The 21,997-nt window shown below is 37.1% G+C and overlaps 1 protein-coding gene across 8 annotated transcripts in view; it reads right to left on the bottom strand.

Annotated features, from left to right (window-relative positions):
- Positions 1-21,997, bottom strand: part of SLC4A7 (solute carrier family 4, sodium bicarbonate cotransporter, member 7) — a 68,225-nt gene that overhangs the window by 12,770 nt on the left and 33,458 nt on the right. For 6 of the 8 annotated variants that reach the window (XM_010584327.1, XM_010584329.1, XM_010584330.1 and 3 more), the window contains 9 exons: positions 18,160-18,275; positions 16,546-16,703; positions 14,506-14,593; positions 12,763-12,909; positions 11,353-11,456; positions 9,632-9,806; positions 7,151-7,284; positions 6,351-6,596; positions 1,410-1,515 (listed from right to left, as the gene is read on the bottom strand). In XM_010584327.1, coding sequence (XP_010582629.1) covers positions 1,410-1,515; positions 6,351-6,596; positions 7,151-7,284; positions 9,632-9,806; positions 11,353-11,456; positions 12,763-12,909; positions 14,506-14,593; positions 16,546-16,703; positions 18,160-18,275 — 1,274 coding nt within the window. Of the gene's footprint in view, positions 1-1,409; positions 1,516-6,350; positions 6,597-7,150; positions 7,285-9,631; positions 9,807-11,352; positions 11,457-12,762; positions 12,910-14,505; positions 14,594-16,545; positions 16,704-17,301; positions 17,362-18,159; positions 18,276-21,997 lie in introns of all 8 variants that reach the window. The other 2 variants (XM_010584333.1, XM_010584328.1) reach the window with 1 other exon arrangement.

Below are 21,997 nucleotides of genomic sequence, written 5' to 3'. Positions count from 1 at the left end.
TTATTTTGTCCTGATACAGTTAAGGAAAAAACAGACTCTTACAAAATGAGATTAACCCAACTGTAAGAAAAAAAGTTTCTCGTAAAGTAGAAAAGCATCAGAAATAATGGATTTGAATAAAAAAAAAAGTCAGACAATCCCTATCCAAAAGGCTCACCGAAATGCAAGTAAAGAATTAAAGTAGGCACATGGAGTACAAGGAAATAAGAAGTCAATAAATCAAATAGCTGGAAGCAGCACTACCACAACCTAGTCTTTAAACAGGTTAATTTATTGAAAACTTAACTTATGACAAAAATTCTCCCCATTAACAATCTACTTTGACTATAAGCACCACCAAATCCTGGATCAGTTCTGTCTCTCCAGGAAGACTACAGATGCTGAAGAGAATGAAAAGGTATATAAAATTAATAATAATATAAAATAAATACAAAAATTAAGTTCAAGAGAAACTGCCATCCTAGGTGATTATGGTAGACTGGGAGCCATTGGTGGTACATAGAAGACACTACAGCTAAAACTCAAGGAAAGCACTGAGGTTTTTCATAGTATTTTTGCTGTGCAAAACACTTTCTACTTTCAGTGCGAACATCTAGGCTCACACACAAGGAGAGCCCATACATGGGTACCTACTGCCATTTTAGATAGCCTTCAGATGCCAGGGTATGCAAAGCAGCTGTAGACAGCTGCATTTAGGCAACTGAATCCCACCCAAGAAACTACTAATCAGCAAAACTGTTTCTTCCTAAAAGCCTTCTGTATCACTTCCACATGATAACTTTCCTCCTCTTCACCTACCCACAAAATTAGATACTGTTATGAAATGCCCAGTTTAGAAGGCAATGCTTTCAAGCCTATTCCCTCAAATAGCTCTCCACCTTCCCTTTTAACCTTCAATTTTCCAAATAATTGTTTTCTTCCAATCAATATGTAGGTAGTTTGATTCTGTTTTAGTTTTATACCAATGCCTAGCAAACTAATGAAACATGTTTGCTAGCACATTTTAACTGCAGATTCCATCTTCACATCTTCTTAAAATTATTTGTTCATCCTTCCCAGGAAACTGAAGGAAGCAATCTCCTGTTTATTCACCTCATCATATTCATCTGCACTTCAGAAAGAAGACTGTTCTGCCTACCAGGATTAAAGTGGCTACCTCAAGCAGACATTTATGATATTAGCATTTACTGCCATGGACTCCCTCATCCAAACCACTATGACAACTGCTTAAAGCATTATGGGAGGAATAAGAGTTCAAAAATAGTTTCAAAGAAAACAGTCCAGGTTCAAGTCAAAGAAGAAACCACATGAAAAATATTAATCAAGACTGGTACTGTGCGGGTATTTCTTTTTTATACATACATATACACACACACATATATATACACACATAGCTTTTAGATACTCACAGAAACTGTAAGGTTACTCCATACTATATTTTCCACAGACTTATTCATACTACTCCACAACTGCAAAGTTTCATTGCTGGGTTTCTCAGGTTCAGAACAAACACATCTGAAAGGAAGAAAAAAAATAATTTACATGCTTTTAAGCCATACGTGCCAAAATGCAGCAATCCCAGAAGTCCTGAAGAGTTTAAACCAGAGTTTAGCCCAACCTTCTATGAAAGAAGCAGAGTACAATACTCCTCCTTACATGACATGAACTAGGATTATTGCGGGGGTGGGAGGGAGAAATGAAGAATCAAAGAAGCAACTGCTCAGCAGGTTTAACAGATTGGACCAAAAAATCCAAACTATGTATTGTAAAGAATTGGAAGCACGCAAGATGTTGACTTAACTATATGACTGATCTGCCAGTTTTTAAATAGAATGACACCTGAAAAATAAAATTAAATAGATAATATCTGCAGACTTCTACATATTGTGAATAAAAAGGTGAAGATAAAAATCCAAATGACACCACCTTCCAACAACCCTATATGAACATATATTGTGTTATTTCTACAGATTTCCAAATAGTTGGACTAACTTGGCACGAACAGTTTTCTATGACTGTGTACAAATTAAGGTTTTTAGATTTCTGTTACAACATAACATCCCACAAGGATTCAAACTTCAATTAGTCCTACTGTACACCAACATAAGAGAAAACAGATTGAAACCATTTCATTTAAAAAATTGGTGCAGATGACACAGTTTCAGCAACTCCTTTTCAGACCAGACATGTCATTAGCCTCTAGATGTTTCCAAGTCTTTTCTAAAATTTTGGCAGAGTTAGCCATTTATCTTGCATTTGGCATGCCTTCCAATCTACACATGACCAAAACTGGTCACCCTGAATTAAGACACTATTTTTGAGTATGCAGTGGGCTAACTGAAGATATAAAATGCATGAATTGCTCAGATTTAAAGCAACAGCATACATGCATTTTTAATAACTGTTTGAACAAGTAAAAGTGCCCCTCCCTACTGCAGTGGTTTGCAAATGTGGACTGCAGAATCCTTTCTCTCAGGCTGACAGAAGTACACATCAGTTTAAAACAAAAAAAAACCCAAACAAAACACAATGAGTATTGATTTAATGGGATGTTTTCAAAATAAAGCTGTTCAAGCACATTAAACCAGAAGTTTAACATGTAAACATTTATGTAGAAGAGAAACAGATAATAAGCAAGAAATCTATGAGATTCATCTAGATACTGAAAAACAAAGAACCATGGAAGGGCAAACTTGCATCCTGATAGTGTAACGGTAAAGAAGGAAAAAGCACTAAATGCGCATGGGTGAAAAGAATCTAGATTTGCAAAGCACAATATTTAGGGAACTTAAAAAAGTAAGAAGTAAAGATACTTTCTTTTGATAACTGAATCCTAAAGTAACAGCAAAAGGAAACAGGAGAAGACTGGAAAGCAGTAATTCCTATAAGGCAGTTGCAAATACAGTAACTTAAGAATCATGAGAAGAGAAAGGAATTGCAACAGTTAAGTATGATGAGATGAAAAGAAAGCAACTTTAGTTGTTGGTCAAGGCAATAACATGAACAAGGGCACTGAAGGAAGACTGATAGACAAATTTCTCAACAAATGCAATGAAGATAAAGGATGCCACAAAGCAGGTAAGTGGAAATCCAGGAAGAGAAAGAAAAAACAGAAAATGTTGAGACTGCCTTCTAGCTCACTTAGCTGAAGATGCTTGTTCTGTACCCTCTTCTCCACTAAGGGAAAGAGAGGAGAGAAAAAAAAAAACAAAAACAATTGTAAAAGGCTGGATCTCCTACAGCTTTGTGGTAGGAAAAAAAACATAGGACAAACGAAAGCTGAAGTCTGTGGCACATCCTGGAAGACATGTGTGACACCTCAGAGCTAAACCAAGGAAATGTCATACCTTCCTCTCTCCACTCCACCCTCATGGCCTGCTTATGCTAGCATAGCAAAACACAATCAGGTGGCAAGGGTCAGAAGACCTACAGTACAGTTTCTGTCAGATTAGTGAATTTAACATGCTCATAGAGGAGTCCAGTGAGGTCACAGAGCCACTAAAGCAGGATGAACAGCCAGGAGAAAGGCAGAAATTAGGAAGTGAGCATACCACCATGGCCCACTCCTGGCAACATGGCCTGGTCTTAACAGCTGTTAAGACAGGAAAGTGAACGTAAATGGCATGTGTGAATGGAATAAAAAAAGCAGTCTGAGCCTGGGTGTTTGCGCAAAACTGATCACACTGAAGAGGAAGATGACAACCATCAGCTGGATTAAATAGTAACAAGGGAACTACAAAAAGACTTTTGGGGAAAGGAAAAAAAAAAAAAAAAAGGAAAAAAAAAAAAAAGGAATCATCCTGAAAGGAAGTACCAAAGCAGCATGAATGTTTGTGGAAGTGAGGAGAGATCTTGGAGTGGAAACACAATATTGTCAAAACCTGGTTTGATAATGCCAGAAGTCACCCTGCGTGCATCATGATCTCTGCCTCGTCCAGGCAGAGCAGCCTAGTCTGGCCTCCAACTAGGGACTGACTGCAGGGTGCAACAAGCAGGGACTCCCACCGCAGGTGTAGGGACATGACCTCGCAGGGAGCTCCCTCACCAGCGTGTAACTTCGCAGACTACAGGGAACCACACAGGTACAAATAAAGCTGGAAGATGCACATCTCCAACAGAAGGGGAGCACTAGCAGAGAAACCTGTGCTCCTCAAAGACATGTCTAACTGTAACCCACATGTCTGGGGCTGGAAGGTAACTATTGGTGTAGGTGCGACTGTAACTTTGGGGGATTAGTAATACAAGACAATTTAAAAACATGTAGGTTCTTACTAGTATTTCTTAATTGTCTCACATTATGGTTTATCTGCTGTATTACTGATACTGATCCTGAACATATGGATCACTGATTGACAGTTAATTGTGTGCTGCTGATGAATCAAAGAACAGCTTTGCTTTTGATTTGCTTTAAACTATGTGAAATGAGCGGTTTCTCTCAGCAACAGTTAGCAGGATCTCCTCCTTCTGGCAGGTGTGAGCTGGTAACCCAATTCATCATATTTCATGAAGCTATACCATAAGCTTGGAAACTCCACACTGAGCAGCAAAAAATAAAGCAGCATTTAAGCATATCATCAAAAACTAAAAAATACAGAGTATCAAGGCACACAGTATAAAAAGTACTCAATGCTAATTTCACCATATAAACAACCTCTTTTAATGCAGAACTGGTACAGCTGCACACCAAAAGGTAGTGTATTGGGTTTGCGTGGCAAGGTTTTGGTAGCAGGGGGGTTACAGGGGTGGCTTCTGTGAGAAGCTGCTAGAAGCTTCTCCCATGTCTGACAGAGCCGATGCCAGCCAGCTCCAAGATCGACCCGCCACCGGCCAAGGCCGAGCCCATCAGCAACAGTGGTACGGCCTCCAGGATAACAAATTTAAGAAGGGGAAAAAACTGTGGCACCACAGCAGCAGGGAGGGAGGAGTGAGAACATGTAAGAGAAACAACCCTGCAGACACCGAGGTCAGTGCAGAAAGCAGGGGAGGAGATGCTCCAGGCGCTGGAGCGGAGATTCCCCTGCAGCCTGTGGCAGGGAAGACCATGGTGAGGCAGGCTGTCCCCCTGCAGCCCATGGAGGTCCACAGTGGAGCAGATATCCACCTGCAGCCCATGGAGGACCCCACACCAGAGCAGTTGGATGCACAACTGGAGCAGGCTCCTGACAAGACCTGTGGACCCATGGAGAGAAAAGCTCACGCTGGAGCAGATTTGCTGGCAGGACTTGCAACCCCATAGGGGACCACACTGGAGCAGAGGAAGAGTGAGGAGTCCTCCCCCTGAGGAAGAAGGAGCAGCAGAGGCCGTGTGTGATGAACTGACCGCAACCCCCACTCCCTGTCCCTCTGTGCTGCTCAGGGTAAAGAGGTAGAGAAATCAGGAACTAAGTTGAGCGGAGGAAGAAGGGAGAGGTAGGAGGCAGGTGTTTCAAAATTCAGTTTTTATTTTCTCATTACCCCACTCTGAATTGATTGGTAATAAATTAAATTAATTTCCCCCACTTGAGTCTGTTTTGCTTGTGACTTCCATTGCCAAGTGATTTCCCTGTCCTTATCTCAACCCATGAGCCTTTTGTCATATTTTTCTCCCTCTGTCCAGCCAAGGAGGGGAGTAACAGAGTGGCTGTGGTGGGACCCTGGCATCCAGCCAAAGTCAACCCACCATAGGTAGGTAATATACAACTGCCACAGAAATAAATCAAATGTAAAAAAGATACACCGGAATAGCTTGCTTGTTGCATTCTTTAAATGAAATAAAGTTATTTTTGTACACATAGTTTTACTGCTAGTTACTGTGATGACTAGAACTAATAGTTGTACGTAGTCAGGAAAGGGGGAAAAAATGGCTGTATTGTATTTCCTATTATTCTCCTCTCTCAAAAAAAAGAATTTTAAAAAGTCAAGTATTCCCCACAATTACAGTAGAAAGCAACACTGTTTAAAGATGTTAACTCCCTATTCATAGCATGTGAAAGTTGCAGGAGCTCTCCATGCCTCAGCTACCTGGAAATAATCCTCACCCAGGTGGGATAAACTATCATGATTTCTCAAAGTGCCAAGGCAGAACTCCTGTTCTGACCTTTAATCTCCAGGCTGACCTCTAATAAAGCTGTAATTAAAGCAGGCATTGTCACACCCCCTCATCCCTTCAAACCACCCATAGCTTACAGAAAATTCAATTCCACAGCATCCTGAATAAAATTTTTCTGAGGTTTCTCATACCCGTACCACCCCCAGCATTCCTCCTACCCTTCCTGGGAGAGGCACACATTTCATTTCAGTAAGTGGTATGTCTCTATACTATAAACATTTTCCCGATGTGTTTTACTAACAGGTAGAAACTCGGTACTTACGAATATAAAGTCAGTTTATCCAAATCATTGTGCATATTGAAGGCATACACTTCTCCCAAATGAAAAAGCTTTTCCAATGCCTCATAAATAAATATGATGCATATAAGCGCTGCAAAAGCTTCCTCAGTAAATCGAGTGATGTAACACACAAGACTGCTGGCATCTGTGGCTACAAGCACTATGCATAAAAATGCAGTCCACAGACCAATGCTAGTTCGCAGGGAGAGGTAGGAAAGACCGTAATCCCTGTGTAAAGAAAGAAACAAAAGTATTAATTGAGCCAAAAGTCACCTATACTATATTCTATTTGAAAACAGATACTGAGGCCAAGCTCTGTAGGTATTCACCACTCTTCTCACTCTTGATGTTAGTTCTGAAGCAGAAATTTTTCTGTCTCATCTTCTACCAAAGCAAAGCAACACTGCAAAGTGTTTCTAGGATTGAGGGTGCAACTACCTAGCTTTGGAAGCATCATGGGTATGATCTTTCCAGAACTACCTAGATGCTTTCTCCTAGAGAGCAGATCAATCCCTGTTTACCCCTGCAGAGCCAAAGCCAACATCTCCACACAGTCAGAACATAACTTTTATTTAAGTCCTAGCCGCTCCTTATCACTGATTTTCTCATTAAGGCTCACCAGTGTCTCACAGCTTTGCCAAACCACATTCATCTCTCAGCCTCTTGCCACTGCATTTACACCTTCATGGATACACTTTTAACACACCTCTGCTTTCAATTACAGCTATTCTAACAGGCTAGAAAGTTAGAAAGTGCATCGAGCTAATATAAGCATCACTTACCTGCAAAATTTAAATAATATTTTTTCAAATACTAGAACTGGTCCAGTGCTCCCCAAAATAGTAAGAGGTTGCCCAGCAAAGAGAGAATAGGCAATCCCAGTTAATGAGGCTCCAAAGAGAGACTCTATTGCACTCTGTTTGGGGGAAAAGAAACTGCTGTAACTATGCTGCCTTTCAGGTTAGCATTTAGCATCACATCTGCATAAATACAGTTTTAAGACGCATTAACTTAGAAACAATACAAGATGTAAAAACATTGCAATTAATATTGATGTTTGAGACAAGAGTAACTTAACACAGTTTTGCAGTAACAATACCATGGAGAAAAGATTTTGATAACTTCACTCCTGAGCAACATAAAGCCATCCAAAACCATGAGAACAAGTTACTAGTCCTGCTAGCTATGGAGGAAAAACATACCAACAATTACTACAAATTAAAAAAAAGTTACTCAACATGTAGTTTACAGAAAGAATTATCTGTCTCTGTAAAGAAAACAGATAGATAGATAGATAGGAACGTACCTGTACCAAACCATGATACGGTGTGCCGTATCAAACCTGCATCAATCAACCAAGCATTACAAAAGAAATGACAGGCGGAGGTGCAGGGGAAATTACTGAACAATATCAGTTTATGTGTACATGACAGCAAAAAGAGATGAGCAGCAAACCAATGTCCCACCTGGTAATGCATTTCTTTTCATTGAAGTAAGGTATCTACTTCATTTCTTGAATTAAATGTTTTACTATAACATTTTCTGCTAAAAAAAAAAAAGTTACAACGCACCTCAAAAGAGAGGGGCAGGACTTTTTAGATACTAAAATGATATTAAAGTTACCTGAAAATAGTTAACTACTGCATTTACAACTATCAGAAGTCACAGATTACAAATTAAAGGATTCCTGGTGGAATTTCTAAGTGTTTGCTATTTTGCAGTTACACAAACTTAAGCTCCAATTCAGGAAAGCATCTAAAATTGGGCAAAATGGTTTGCTGAACTGGGGCTATTAAAAATGAAAACATGACTCCTTTGTTCATTACATTAGGAAAAAAAAAAATATAATCCCAGTCTCTTGTTCTATTACCTTTGAATTAGTGCTTTTGGTTAGTCAATGCATTAACCTTGGGGCTCTCAATCAGGGTGGCAGGGACAGGAGTACTGTGGAGGTGATGACCTCTGGGAATGTGAGGGAAGGTTTCAAACACAAACCGTGTACCTTACAATGTCAGCTACTGTGCTTGAACATGTGTGTGCAGTAACTAAATTTTATATTCAATGATGCACACCAAGTATCTGAAGGCAGGAACAAACCCGCAAACAATTCCAGACAGCTAAAAGAAAGAAGGTGTTTAAGAATCAAGCTTTAAAAGGAGCATACTTTCATAATTATACATGATGTACATTCAAAAATTACATCAACATTTTGATAAGCATTTATACATTGAGTGGCAAAAACAGCGCACAGAAAAGACATAATTTATTTCTGTATTTTCTATCAGCTTGAAGTGCTACATCAATAAACAAAAATCTGAGTCAACAGCATTACTTGAAAGAGACAAAATAGTTAACAATTTTAATATAGTACAAGCTTAAAAACTTGATCTAAGTATCAAGAAGAATTTTATAGCATAAGCTTTACCAGAATCTTAAAATTTGTAAAGGACATGTCTTAATACATCCTTCCCTCCCCCAAAAGGACAGAGTCTTGTTTCTTCGTGACAGATTTAAAAACAGAAAATACACTCCAAAAGTCGTTTACTCACAAGCCAACTGACACGAACACTAAGTTATTAACATTGCTGATGAAAGTATTCTTTCCCCGCTCCAAAAATTAAAGTGCAATAATATTTTGGTTAAAAAGGTGCTGGTGTTACCAAACGTAAAGCTACCAAAATTTTGTACATCTATGGTTTATGTTCAAGTCATTTACAATGAAGTGTATTTTCTGCTCATAAACATTAGCCACTTTCTTTTTTTGTTAACAACATACCATTAGTGAAAGCATATACATATCCTGTCCGTTACTTAAACACACAATTGACTGCTACCCATACACTGCAGGCATTATCATCCTCGTAGGCCTACTACTCAAGGCCAGTACATGTTCTTGGCTATCCACCTTGAGCCTCTGACTTTGCCTAAAGTAGGCCTAGTGGGATGGTGCACCTTTACTGCTATTCATTATTTTTAAGTAGCCAAAAAGAAGGCAATGCAAGCCTTTTCTCAATTCATGAAGCCATTCATCCAATAAGGCAGGATAAACATTTTTTACCTCCACTGTGCATCTTCTCCTGTTCACATGGGTTCCCCACATTTTCCACAGCAATTACCTTTTGGGGAAGATCTGCTTTGGGGCAGGCTAATCAAGTGCTGTGGGTAAATTCTTCAAATACAAGTATAAATAAATGAGACAAATGCACACAGTGACTTGCCTCTGAAGGTCTAAAAGCCTGGCCACTACCATTCTTTGTACTCACTATTCTGCCTTGTGTAGCTTCTCCCAGGAGCCCTCCAAAAGTGATTACAGGAGACATACAGGCACAGTATAGGAAAAGAATCGAGGCCAGGCACTGCAGGCTTAATGCATCCTTGAAGTCACTCAAGAAAAAAGGTGCTTTCCTTTGGATGTCAAGTATCAAACCACCAAAAAGCCTAAATAGGTGAGATGAAACTCGTCAAACTGTACACTAAAGGATTCTAGCTAGTTCAACACTATGGGCTACACATGACTGCCAGTGCCTATTGCTAGCACAAATTAGCTATTTCATAATCCAGATTACAGCATAACAGTTTAAAATGTAAATGAGAATCTTATCTATTCCAATTTAGTAGTATTCCAAATATAATCAAGCAGGTTATCCACATTTTTAAAAGCTGGCTAGGTATTTTTGCATGTGGGCTAGATACTGAAAAAATATCTTTGCGAACTATTTTACCTAAATAATGTTTTAAGTCAAATCTGTCTTACGATATTCAAAACAAGGAACAGAAGAAATATGCTAAACCTCAACGAAGACCACCGCATTGACACATTTCAATATTAATACTCCACTAAGTAGTTGCAGCTTTTTGATTCAAATTCTCTACATACATATGGTTAGGTCCATAAATAAATCTAGCTCTATCATTTTTAACAGTGTTTTCATCTGGAGTACCCAGATATTCTACAAATGGAAACACAAAACCAAACGTCAGTTCAGGTGGGTAAGTTATTAGCAAGAAATTAAAAAGCTTTTGGCAGTTTCCAAAAAAATCTCAAGACTCCAAAATACTGGGTATAATTTGCACCTACAAAAGTCTGATTTTATTTTGAGTTATAAAAAAAACCAAAAATATTCCACTCCTAAGAAAAACAATAGTCTCATCTAGAGATAATTCTGTGGGCAGAAATGAACTTGTCAGCTCCAGATACTGCCTGCAAAAAGGCAAAAGGAAGTATAACAAAGCCAAAATGGTAAAAATCAACACAAATGTTGTAAAGACCTTCTTGCAAAGGTATGAGAAAGATGCATTTCCTTTGGAAGTTTATATTTTGGGAATAACAACATTGTACATCTTTTCCAGAATTTCTCAGTTGATTTAATCTCTACTCTCTCATATGAGATACTAAGGTTTAATCTTAACCAGATATTTCCAATGTTGGGGACCTTTTCGTCAAGTATTTCAGAATTAACAGAGAACAATGCAACTCAACTGAAAGAAATTCCTTCAATTTTATTTTTGATCTGAAAGAAACCTAACGAAAACCAAAACCTAAACAATACCAAAGTATTTTTTGCCACTTTATATTCCTTGTTGTTCCATTTTGTACATGTTTAATAAAACAGATTTGCATTAATAGAAATTTTTAGTACCTAGCCCAATACTGAAAATTGTATATTCCTGCTATAATTATTATAATTGCATGCTCTTGACAATTAAAAATTAAAACCCAACTCTTAAAAGTCAGTTAGTTAAAATTAGGCAGCATCTTATATGAAATCCTTCGCAAATGTGTTGAGAAACATTGCCATGGGCTTGAAAATGCTTTAAGCAGAATGGCATTTGTAGGCAAGAATCCAACACTTGAAAAGGAAAAAGGATGCGCTCTGACACTTATACCATGATTTTTTAATGTTCAAATGTCATCATTAAAGACTGTGAGGATTTATCACTTCTATTTCTTTATGGTAGCTAGTATTTAGGGAAGTGAACACACCTTCCAGTTCTCTCAAGTTCAGGTCCAGCATGATGGCCTTCTTCTTTGAGAGTCTCTCCTGTAGGAGTAGATCCATTTGGAAATTTAGGTACCTTCCTCTTCTCCTACAGGAAAAAAAAACCCAATTTTTTTAAAAAAAAAATCATATTTTGAGACTGCCTTTACACTAAGAAGTATAATTCAAAGACAGCGTGCAGAGACTCTATGCCCTCCAAACCTTTTTCATATTCCCATCTTATCAGCAGTCCTCCATTTGCCAAATTTATCTTTTGAGTACAGACAACTAGAACTGTACAACACTTCCAAAAAGATCTTATTAGTACCTTGCTCAACAGTATTATCTTCCCTCTTTCTACAAGAAATATGTCCCTGAAACATGATGAAATAAAGCCTACCTTTTCAAGACACAGTAGAGGCCTAACCATGAGGCATAGAAGTCTTTAGATTTCTTTTCTCAGTCATTTCCAGAGCAGAAGCATCCAGCTTCTAACAGAAACTGACCTCACTTTATGACACACACAGTATTTAGTTGAAGTACAAATGAGATGCCATTCCAGTATGAGAACTCATCCCCCTATTCAGCAAGCTGCTCACCAGCTCCTCATACATTTCTCAGCTGAACTTGCCTTCTAAAAACCCTGGGCCCTGCTTATTTTGGAAACAAGTTAAGTGGTAGCCTCAGGCTGTTCATCAATTAACTGCACTGCTGTCACCCCTTCTGTTCCACCCGCTCACCCAAACCACCACTGGATTTGACACCAATGTCAACCTTCTGAATCAAGAGCACTGGTCTCTCCCCCCAGTTTTGATCCTGCCTTTACACTAAAAATTCCTAGCAGCAGGAATTCCCCTCAGTTGTAAAGAGGGAGAAAGGGAAGAAATGAGAGTCCCTCTAAGGTCCAGCTTCCCCCAGCTCTCATTCTAACCTTGTATCACAACTGTGCAATATGATACATTTTTATGTATTTCATAAACATTCTGTGATCATGATATGCTAGCCAATATACATTAATTAAAACATTTCAATCAATGCTTTATGCAAATAAATGTTTTTATAAGAATTACAATTTTCTTGCCGATCATTGCTAGATTAATAATAAATTTTATAATGCAAACTCACATACAATTTCGGAGCAATTCTCCTAGATCTCACATGAACTCATTTCAGTATTACAAAAGGAAATAAAGACAATTCACTTAAAAGCACAGCAGGAAACTAACACTTTTTTTTTTTTTTTAAAAAAACCTTAAATGGACAATTCACTTTTTCTTCAAATGGATGTGGGGGCTTTCCTGATGCTTTACTGAAGTTTACACTCAGTACACAATTTACTTGCATTTGGAAATGGCATTTTTAAAGTAAAAATCATGGGAGCTCTCTACTGGATTTTTATTTTTTATTTTTTTTACCTGGGAAGGAACACTTTTTGGTGGCTCAATTCTTATAGATGGATCCCATTCTCCCGGAGGCAGGACTGTCACTTGATCTAAAAATTCATCAATTCCTGACAACAAATCATTTCGGTCTTTTGCTTTATAGGCAACATCGTGGAAAACCTACAAGAAGAAAGTACCCAACATTCTTTTTTTTCTTTTTTTTTTTTTTAAAAGAGGAACTGATTACAAGGAACACTTCGTTATTTTTAAAAAGGCATGGGAAATTTTTCAAAGGTCCTCAAAAGTTAGCCTTTTACTTTATTTGTATATTTTTGTGTTAAGAACTACCTGTGTTAAGAACATCCTTGTAGAACATAAAATAAGGAAGTTGTATCTTCAAACTCAAAATGAATATTGAGTTCATTTCTAAAGTTTAATTAAAAGTTAATCTTCAATATTCAGTAAATAAAGTTCATATACTATTGCCTGAATAATTCTGCCCTATAGCCACTGTGCCACTATGCTGTGCTAAATCAGGACAAAAATACTTTAAAAATAACCTTCAAACCAAAATACAAGTTTTTATTAAGAATTTCATTTGTATACCTTTAGCTTAATTAATTTTAAATGACGTCTTAAAAAGCACATGAAAGCAGTCCTCCTACTACTCAAAAAGAAATACCCTACACTGTTTTACAGACTACTACAACACAAACTCTGAATTGACAGATGCATAGTATTTAAAGCAAACAATCCCTGAATCCCAAGATGCATTTTATACAGAGAGAAAAAACCGCTAGTTTTGCTATTAAAAAAACACTGTTTGCAGAAGATGATCCTAAATTGCTTCTGTACATTTGAAATCTGAACTGTTTGTCTCCAACTACCTGACCATTAAGTCTTCTAATTGTAAATTAGATCTTTATGGTCTATTTTAGACCAATGAAAATGTTATATTTTTCTATTTCAATGATCACAGTCTTCCTAAAAATCAGCCTACCTAAAAAAGCAGAAGCTGCAGCTAAAGCTTTTAATATTCAGTTCTCACACTGAACAAATACTGTATTCACAGACGAGTTGCCCAGTTGTAAAGCAGAAATTGGTCGGTTTACATTTCCACACTTGAAATTGTTCTAGAGTAAAGTATTATTAGAATTTCTGCTAGGTAACCCTAATAATTATCAGCAATTCAGTAGGTGGCGCTCACTGCGAAGTCAGAATTAAAACATCCTCATTTTGCTCAGTAAGATGACAACTCCAAAAGTCCAGATTCCCCTGTGCTCTTTAAAACCGTCCACCAGGGCTCTAAGCATGAGACTTCAAATACCTGGTAAAATTCTAATTTTAATTATTTGATCTTGCTTTGGAAAAAAAAATACCTGTGATGACTCAATTGCACGCATTCTTATTCTTTCTGTCCCGAACACTTACACAGTTTGCTATGTCCTTTTCAACATACAGTGATTCATATCAGACACAGTTCTATTTAACAGTTCTATTTCCTAATTTAATACAAAAATGAAATCTATACACCAAAGCTAAAATATTTTTTCAGAAATACATTAAGGATTTGTTCAAGAAAGACAACGGGGAAAGTTAATTTACCTTTATTTAGTTAACTAACACAAGAAATAAGTAAGTTTACAGTTCTTCATTTAACCAGTTTGTGATTTTTTTTCTTTAACCTGTCACTCCAGAATACGTTTATGGAAAACAAATGCTAAACACATTGTTCTAGACTTCTTTAACTAGAAGTGTTTAAAATACATCACTCACATCATCTGTCATAAGTGTTGCTATTGATCTTCCAATTTCATGGTACTGTGGAGCTTTTCCTGCTGGTCCCAGCAATAAAAATAAAAACCTGCAGAGAAAGCAATCAAGATGAATACGGCTGACTCATGTCAATATACTCAGAGGGTTCTTTCAAACTAATGTTTAAAGAAAATTTAGCAGTGAAGTAAAAATATCCTCTTCACCATTTCAGATCTTAAAGACTGCTGCAAGACTAAGAAAAGACTCGCCTAAAAGACATTACTAGAAGGAACTCAAGTCCTGAACTAAAATTACTCTGAAGCCTAATTTTTCAATTTCTTATAATGCCTTAAATGTAGTAGAAATCCATGGGCTAGAGCTCAATGAATGTTTCCTCTGGATTATAAGCCTTTCTGACATTCCCACTGGCAAAGACCCCTTAGTGAGGGCCCAGGAGCTTTATGACCTGTTCTGTCTAGCCTCCCTGACAACCACCTCTTCACAGGAGTTAACCCCCCCCTCGCTTGCTGTGACTGTGTACATCACACAGCAGATACACAGATATACTTGAAGCAACACACTGGGCATACTCATACAGGCATATCCTGGTATTGTGTCAGTGGAAAGGAAGGGAACCCGCATCTTGAATGCTTAAGAAGGTAAAAGTGACATTTTGGGAAGGGAATCCAATTTGGGGGTGGGGTCACAGCATACATTAACGGACAGTCTCCATTTCCAATCATAGTAATAGTTATCACACTTTTAAAAAACAAACAAACCCAAACCAAACCTTGAACAGGACTAGTATCTTATAAACTCAAAAGGATACAAACCAAAGAATGAACCTCAGTAATTGTTTTCATGACCTTCTTCCTATACTCCATGAAAATGAAGTTCCCAAGTACAACACATTTGAAAAAAGCAGCGCCTTCTTTCACCGCACAGTACAAAAAGGTTAGTGTTATTTTTCCTTTGCAAGTTGACTACTCTAACTGAAACTGAGATTGCATCTTCACAATCAAGTATGCTATTCCAAATCTGCAAGTCTACACCATTCTGAAAAATTTAGGACAGGGTAATTTTAGCTACATTAATACAATAATTGGTATGCAGAAATTTTGGAATTTCCCAAGAAACATTAAGAGCACTACTGTCAACTACCCTCTGAAAATTCTCACATCTATTTATAAGAACACTGCCAAGATTATTTTTGCCTCTCATTAGAGTGTATAAGCTGAAAATTACAAAGATAAACAAGCACTTTGATCTATTTGAAACATTAAAAAAAACCACCACCAAAACACATAAATGTACAAATTTATGCTAAACACCACAGAACAGCCCAATACATCAATGTGCACAGAAAATGAAGTGTCCTCCATGATGACTGATGAAATGACCTGCTATCTTCATCATGGGACCTGCATTTTGACATTTTGATCATCTGTGGTAAGTCTACCCACAGTATATCAACAAGACCCGTGACTTGGGGGAGGTGGGTGCACCAGGCTGTATGGCATATTGCAGATTGAAAACTGATTCAATGTATTAGCTGCAGATTGGTTACCCCAGTGTCAATCACGTAGATTTGGGCATATAATAAAAAAAAAAAAAAAAAGTTTTTCCATCACCTAGGTTATTCATATACAGAGCATTTGTATACAAAGAGCAGAGCTTCAGATTAGACAAATTTTCAGACTTGGTGGACTCTTCCCCACTGTCATGCTGTGTCGCACTGAAGGGAACTATAACAATCTTCGTGCCCATTTTTAAACTAGCAACACAAGCTTGGAAGACCCATTGCTTTTACTCCAGGTCAGCTACTAGTTTCAACTTCTGCACTTGCTTAAGACAACATCATTATATGTATTTAAAGCATTCAGAGAATTTTATGGCGGATCTCATTTCTTCAAATTTTGCAGCAAATGACTGGCATCATGTTAAACAAAAGTCTACATATCTTGAGCTTAATAGAATAAGTATAAAAATTTACAACTATTTGAGATCTTAAATATTATCTTATTGTATAAGTAAAGCCAGACTTTCCAGGCATTTATTTACCGTGTAGGAACCGGAACCTCTGTGAGGCCTGAGAGAAGCACAGCAGGGGAGAGCCTCACAAAAGCAATAATAGGTCTTTCTAAAAAATCTACTTCTCCCACTAACACATTTGATGCTTCTGCTCCTGAAGGAATTTTCCTCATGAAGTTCATATCAACCTATTCATACAAAGATGAAACAAGTGTTTATTCCCTTACATTTATTAGAAGAAATTCTATAACATAATTATAAGTTTATCGGCATATACTAGACATTTATACTACAAAGAAAAATAAAAAAGCAAATTAAATATCCCACAGTACAGAAAAGACAAACATATGTAGAAAATGTCAGCCAGCCAGCCAACTAATAAGAAACTATTTTCTAAAAGTTAGAATTACTACCACCTACTATATTCTAGAAGACTCCAAACTGCATAACCACCTTTCTAATATTACTTATCATGACAAACATTCCGTGATAGGACATAACTTAACAAAATCTACGCACAATTAACTAAGGAGAGTTCATGTAATTACACATGGTTTCTAGAATGCAGTTAGTTATTCCACAGCTGCATATTTCAACTGTCATAATTTTGAAAAATAAATTATATGTTTATGTTTTCATCCATAAGAAATATGATGGCTGAAAATCTTAACATTCATTTCTGTACATAATTACAGAAGAGCATTAGAAAATGGTACAGCACATGAACTCTGTATTCACACACACACACACACAAGCACCAGTTACATTGCTATCTAGAGAACTTACAGATGGCCTCTTGAGTCCCACACCAAGTGTGCCACAACTACAGTGCCAGGAGGCTGACTCCTGCCCAACAGGAGACAAGGCAGGTGTACAGAAGGACAGGCCAAGCAAAAACATAAAAACTGTGACAGAGGAGCAGGAATATATGGCACCTGCCATGATTAGATGAGAACTACAGTGTAAGTTAGCTTTCCTTAAACATAATTATTTAACTTGGCTAACCAATTTTCTTACAGTGTTTCACAGTATAGATGACACTACAGAGTGAGTTTTATAGTAAAAGCCATAATGGAATTTGTCCAGCAAATTTAAATTATGAAAGCAATACAAGGGATATACAGTATTACACAAGATTTCCTTCACAAAGTGATATTATATGCTCCTAATGATTAAGATGTACAATAACTTTTGTACAGCAAATTCATAAAACATATAAAGGAAAACCCTTTAAAATCCCTCTTTACAAAAAAACCCCAAAAGTCAGTCCTAGAAAAAAAACATTACAACACCATCTACAAAATTGTTTTCATAAGAGTCTATAGCAGAACTGAAAATATCTCCCTCTGCGTGAGAAAGTACAGCAGCTGCACTCTTGAAGTTACCAAAATACTGAAAAGATCAAACGAAACAGAAAGTTCAGTCCCACTGGGAAGAGTTTCGAAACATTTGACACATTTAGCCTATGCCATATTTTGACACTCCTACACACAAGTTACATCTTAGTACATATGTCTTGTGTACACTCATACACAGGCATAAGTACACGTGTCTTAGTTGTAACTAAGAGAGAAGTTATAACCACCACATTTTTTGTTACATAGTTATTTTGTGCTAAACATTAAATACCTTAATGTTATTTACCTTACTAAAATCAACCGTGCTGTTTTCTCTGCTTCCTCCCGTCCCAGTACCTTTAACATCTCCACTTTTCCCAGTGTCTAAATTTCCAGGTGCTGACTGCGGAGATGCTAATAGCCCTAAATTAAAACAAAGGAGATAAGTTCAAAACGGTGTATGAAGTAAACTGAGTACACGACACTACCAAAACTCAATGTGGCAGCTTGCTTAAAGCAAATGTGCAAGTTATTCAGTAAGAGTGCCCTACATTAGTATCATAAATGCAACATTAACAAGTCACTGTGTTGTCAGAAAAATGGCATAATTAAAAAAATTAAAATTTACTGCCCAAATGATGGCCATTTGCAAAACAGTCACCAGAAAACAAGAGCTACTTTAATTGCAGAAAAAGTAACAACTGTTGACATTTTAATAGTAACTACTGTAGTACTTAGCAGATAGCATCTTCACTGTATTTGTAAGTCCTCAAACACCGAAAGCAAACACCTCTGCTATCTAGTCTGCTATATAGCAGTTACTTCAACTGTAAAAAGCCTCGGCAAGCCTCAGGCTACAACTACGAGGAACGATACCCCGGTAGTTAACTACCCTGTACAAGTAAATAGCATACTACATGAAGGATAGACAGCTTGCAAACCATGATTTCAATCAACAGACCAAAGGTCCAACTATTGATCTGACCAGATGTTACTAATATTAAATGGTCTCTCTAACACATTAGCTAAAGAGGCACATACAATGAAGTTTATTCAAGTTTATTCAAAGTACAGCTTCCCTCCAATATCTGCACCAAGACAAAAGCCTTTTATGTAGCTTGCTACGCTACTAGCAACGTTGAATTGCAGGTTCAGCAAAGGGCGCAAAAAGCAAGTAACCCAGGTGTTCATACATATTGACTTCCACGTTGCAACATGCTCATCCCTACCCAACTATCATTTAAAAGCTGGTCTAGGCATGCATAACCAAGCTCAAATCCCATCTTCTGGATTACAGAGTTTTTACTTGTTCAGTTTAACATGCACTAGAAGTGCATTTGGCCTTGCTTGTCTACACTAGACCTTTCAGATGTGGTGATAAAACATGCTTTAACATGCTTTCAAAACCACATTTAGACAAAGACTAATGTCTAAACATTGTATTACATGCAGAAAGTTTGTATTTAGGTCAAGCACCAGTCTAGTCAAGATAAAACTGAAGTCCTCACTGGCTACCTTTCAGTTATTGTTCCATCATAACTACTGCTGCATAACTACTTGCATCCCTCCATGTTTATAATTTAGCAATTTGACATTTTTTAGCATTTTAAATGACAGCTGAATTCACTTTCTTTGATCCCCAAATTTATTTCCAAAAAACTCTTTCAAAGAGCCATCATATCAATGGAAAACATGCAGGTCCAAGCCTTCACCGTTAATTTTCATTCTTACAGTTCATAGGGACATAAGCGGTGTGGATAGTTTTTCCTGAAGCAAAAAACAAATGAAGTTAATAAGCTGTAATTTCCTTTGTGAATCCTAATATGCACAAGTAATTAGCTAACACTATAAATACTACGTTCAGTTAGCTAGACCAAAAAGAAAAAAATAATCACATGCTACCCTTCTGCTCCAAGACGTACACATTACTCACAAGAATAACTAACAGCAATCAACCATCTGTGAAATCAGCTGTTCAAGGTATTTAACTGCATAAGAGTTGATGTTAAGATGTATTTGTAGGACTAGAAATAGAACAGAAATATTAAACAGTTGTTGCAGAAGAAGAGCATAATATAGAAGTTTATGCACACGAACTTCCCCCCCGCCATGTAACAATAAAGGTAACTAAAGATGTGTATGACTGATGAAGGATGAGCAATAATGCATAATATTGCAGGTTTTGCAAATGCCCTGTGAGCAAGAGCAAGCAGAGACTAGAACAAAAAGTGGAGAGACAATCAAGGAGGAGGATAGAGAAAGGATCCTACATATTAGCATAAACTAATTTATTATTTCAGTACTAAAGTAATACTGATTCTTCTAAAAGGTTTGCCTTCAAAATTTCTCCAACCAGTCATAGTTAAGGCTCACAAGTTTTGACACTGATACAGGAACGCTTGTCTGATCCTAAGCCACGTGTAAAGAGTTTTCCTTTCTGTTGGTCTTGCAGTTGGACAGACTTGCTGCACTCACATGAAAATACTGCTTACAGGTTTTCAGACCCGAGCAAGCATTTCCATGTGATACTGCATTTCGTTATGTGTATCAATCACTCTGATATTTGCAGGGAAACTCAGAATAAAAAATTACCATCTCTAATAACAAAACACTTTTACTGAAATCTCACGCTAATAAAAGAACTTACTTCCTCCTCTTCTCCAGTTCAGTAGATACAAATTCAGAGGCTACTGCTGAAAGGAAGACTACCTAGTAGTTTTTCCAGACTGTGAGACAGAGAAATTCATCTAGTCTTACCAAGCTAGTGAGGAGATCATTAAAAATATATAGTACTCTTCTTGATGTTGTTAGTTAAGTAAATATACCACTTGCCTCCTTTGAAAGACAACAGTGGATTGAGTCTTGAGTAAGTCTGGATTAAAGCCTAGTAAGATCACTCATGTTAAAGTACTTACAAATACACCTTCACTAAAGATCATGTGCATTTTCTAGCCAACTACGCCTAGTTTAATACTGTGATCACAAAAATCTAATTGGACATTATCTACTGGAAAAAGAAGAATACAGACATTTGACTCACTTCTCTGCTTCAGTAAAAAAAAAAAAAAAAAAATTGAGGGGAAATAAGATGAGTTCAACACCTAAGCATGACTATTCCAACATAACTTTATTTATATAGGCAAAATTTATGAAATACGAAACTTTTAAATACAAAGTCACACCATATTTTTGAGGAAATAAAGATCAATTTTTAAAAATAAATTCCAATACAGTCTTAATGTGAAAAAATATTAAAATTATTCCTAGAAGGCAAATATGTAAACCTTTCTGAATTACTGTGTTCAGCAAGTAATTAATACAAGAGCAAAGCCATTTTACGTGCTATTTTACTCAGTTTTAAAGTACATTTATCAGTGAACCAAAAGACCCCTTAAAACAGGCTGCTCTGCTGTTGTTCACAGACATTAAAAAAGCTTAATAATGCTGGTGAATTAACAGTGTTCATCTTCGGCTGTGACACAGCTCTCTTCCTAGCTCTACCTATGGAATTCTAATTATTCAACAGTTTCAAAGATGGGGAAACAAAAGCTGTTCTTCAACTGATGACAAAAGAAAAAAAAACTGTTGAAGAGAACCCTTTGCCTGGTTGACTTACTATGAACTGATGACAGGCTGATAAAAAGTTATGTGGTAGACTGAAAGTGTGTCCCTCTTCCCTCCTTTTACAGGAATTCACGTGAAGTTCAGTAACCTTCCAGTTATGTATAAAGACTAAAAAATAAAGTCTGAATAGCACAAGGCCAAGGATAGACAAATGCTAAACAGAAGAAAGCCACCTATTAGAAAACTAACACAGTTCCTAATGCTTACAGGAGGCAAACCCAATGCAATCATACAGACATGGAAAAAGTATTCAGGTTGCAATATTCTGAATTACTAGAGAGCAATACAGACTATAATCTATACTGGAATGGACCAAGAAGTTTTTGGGGTTTTTTTTTTTAGTTAATACAAAGAAGATGACTTCCTCTTCAGGGTTCCCTTCAAGTCTGTCTCCCAAGACAGAGATTAGTCCAGTGCAGTCCTGAAGTTGTAGTCTGAGAATGTCTTCAAAGACATCTCTAAGGAAAATGTGTCTTTCTCTGGTCAGATAATTTCTTGAATTAAAAAAAAAGCGGGGGGGG

Source organism: Haliaeetus leucocephalus, unplaced genomic scaffold (assembly GCF_000737465.1).
Source record: "Haliaeetus leucocephalus isolate CR32 unplaced genomic scaffold, Haliaeetus_leucocephalus-4.0 Scaffold973, whole genome shotgun sequence".
In the NCBI taxonomy this organism is placed as follows: Eukaryota; Metazoa; Chordata; class Aves; order Accipitriformes; family Accipitridae; genus Haliaeetus; species Haliaeetus leucocephalus.
This window is presented reverse-complemented; position numbering and strand designations above follow the sequence as displayed.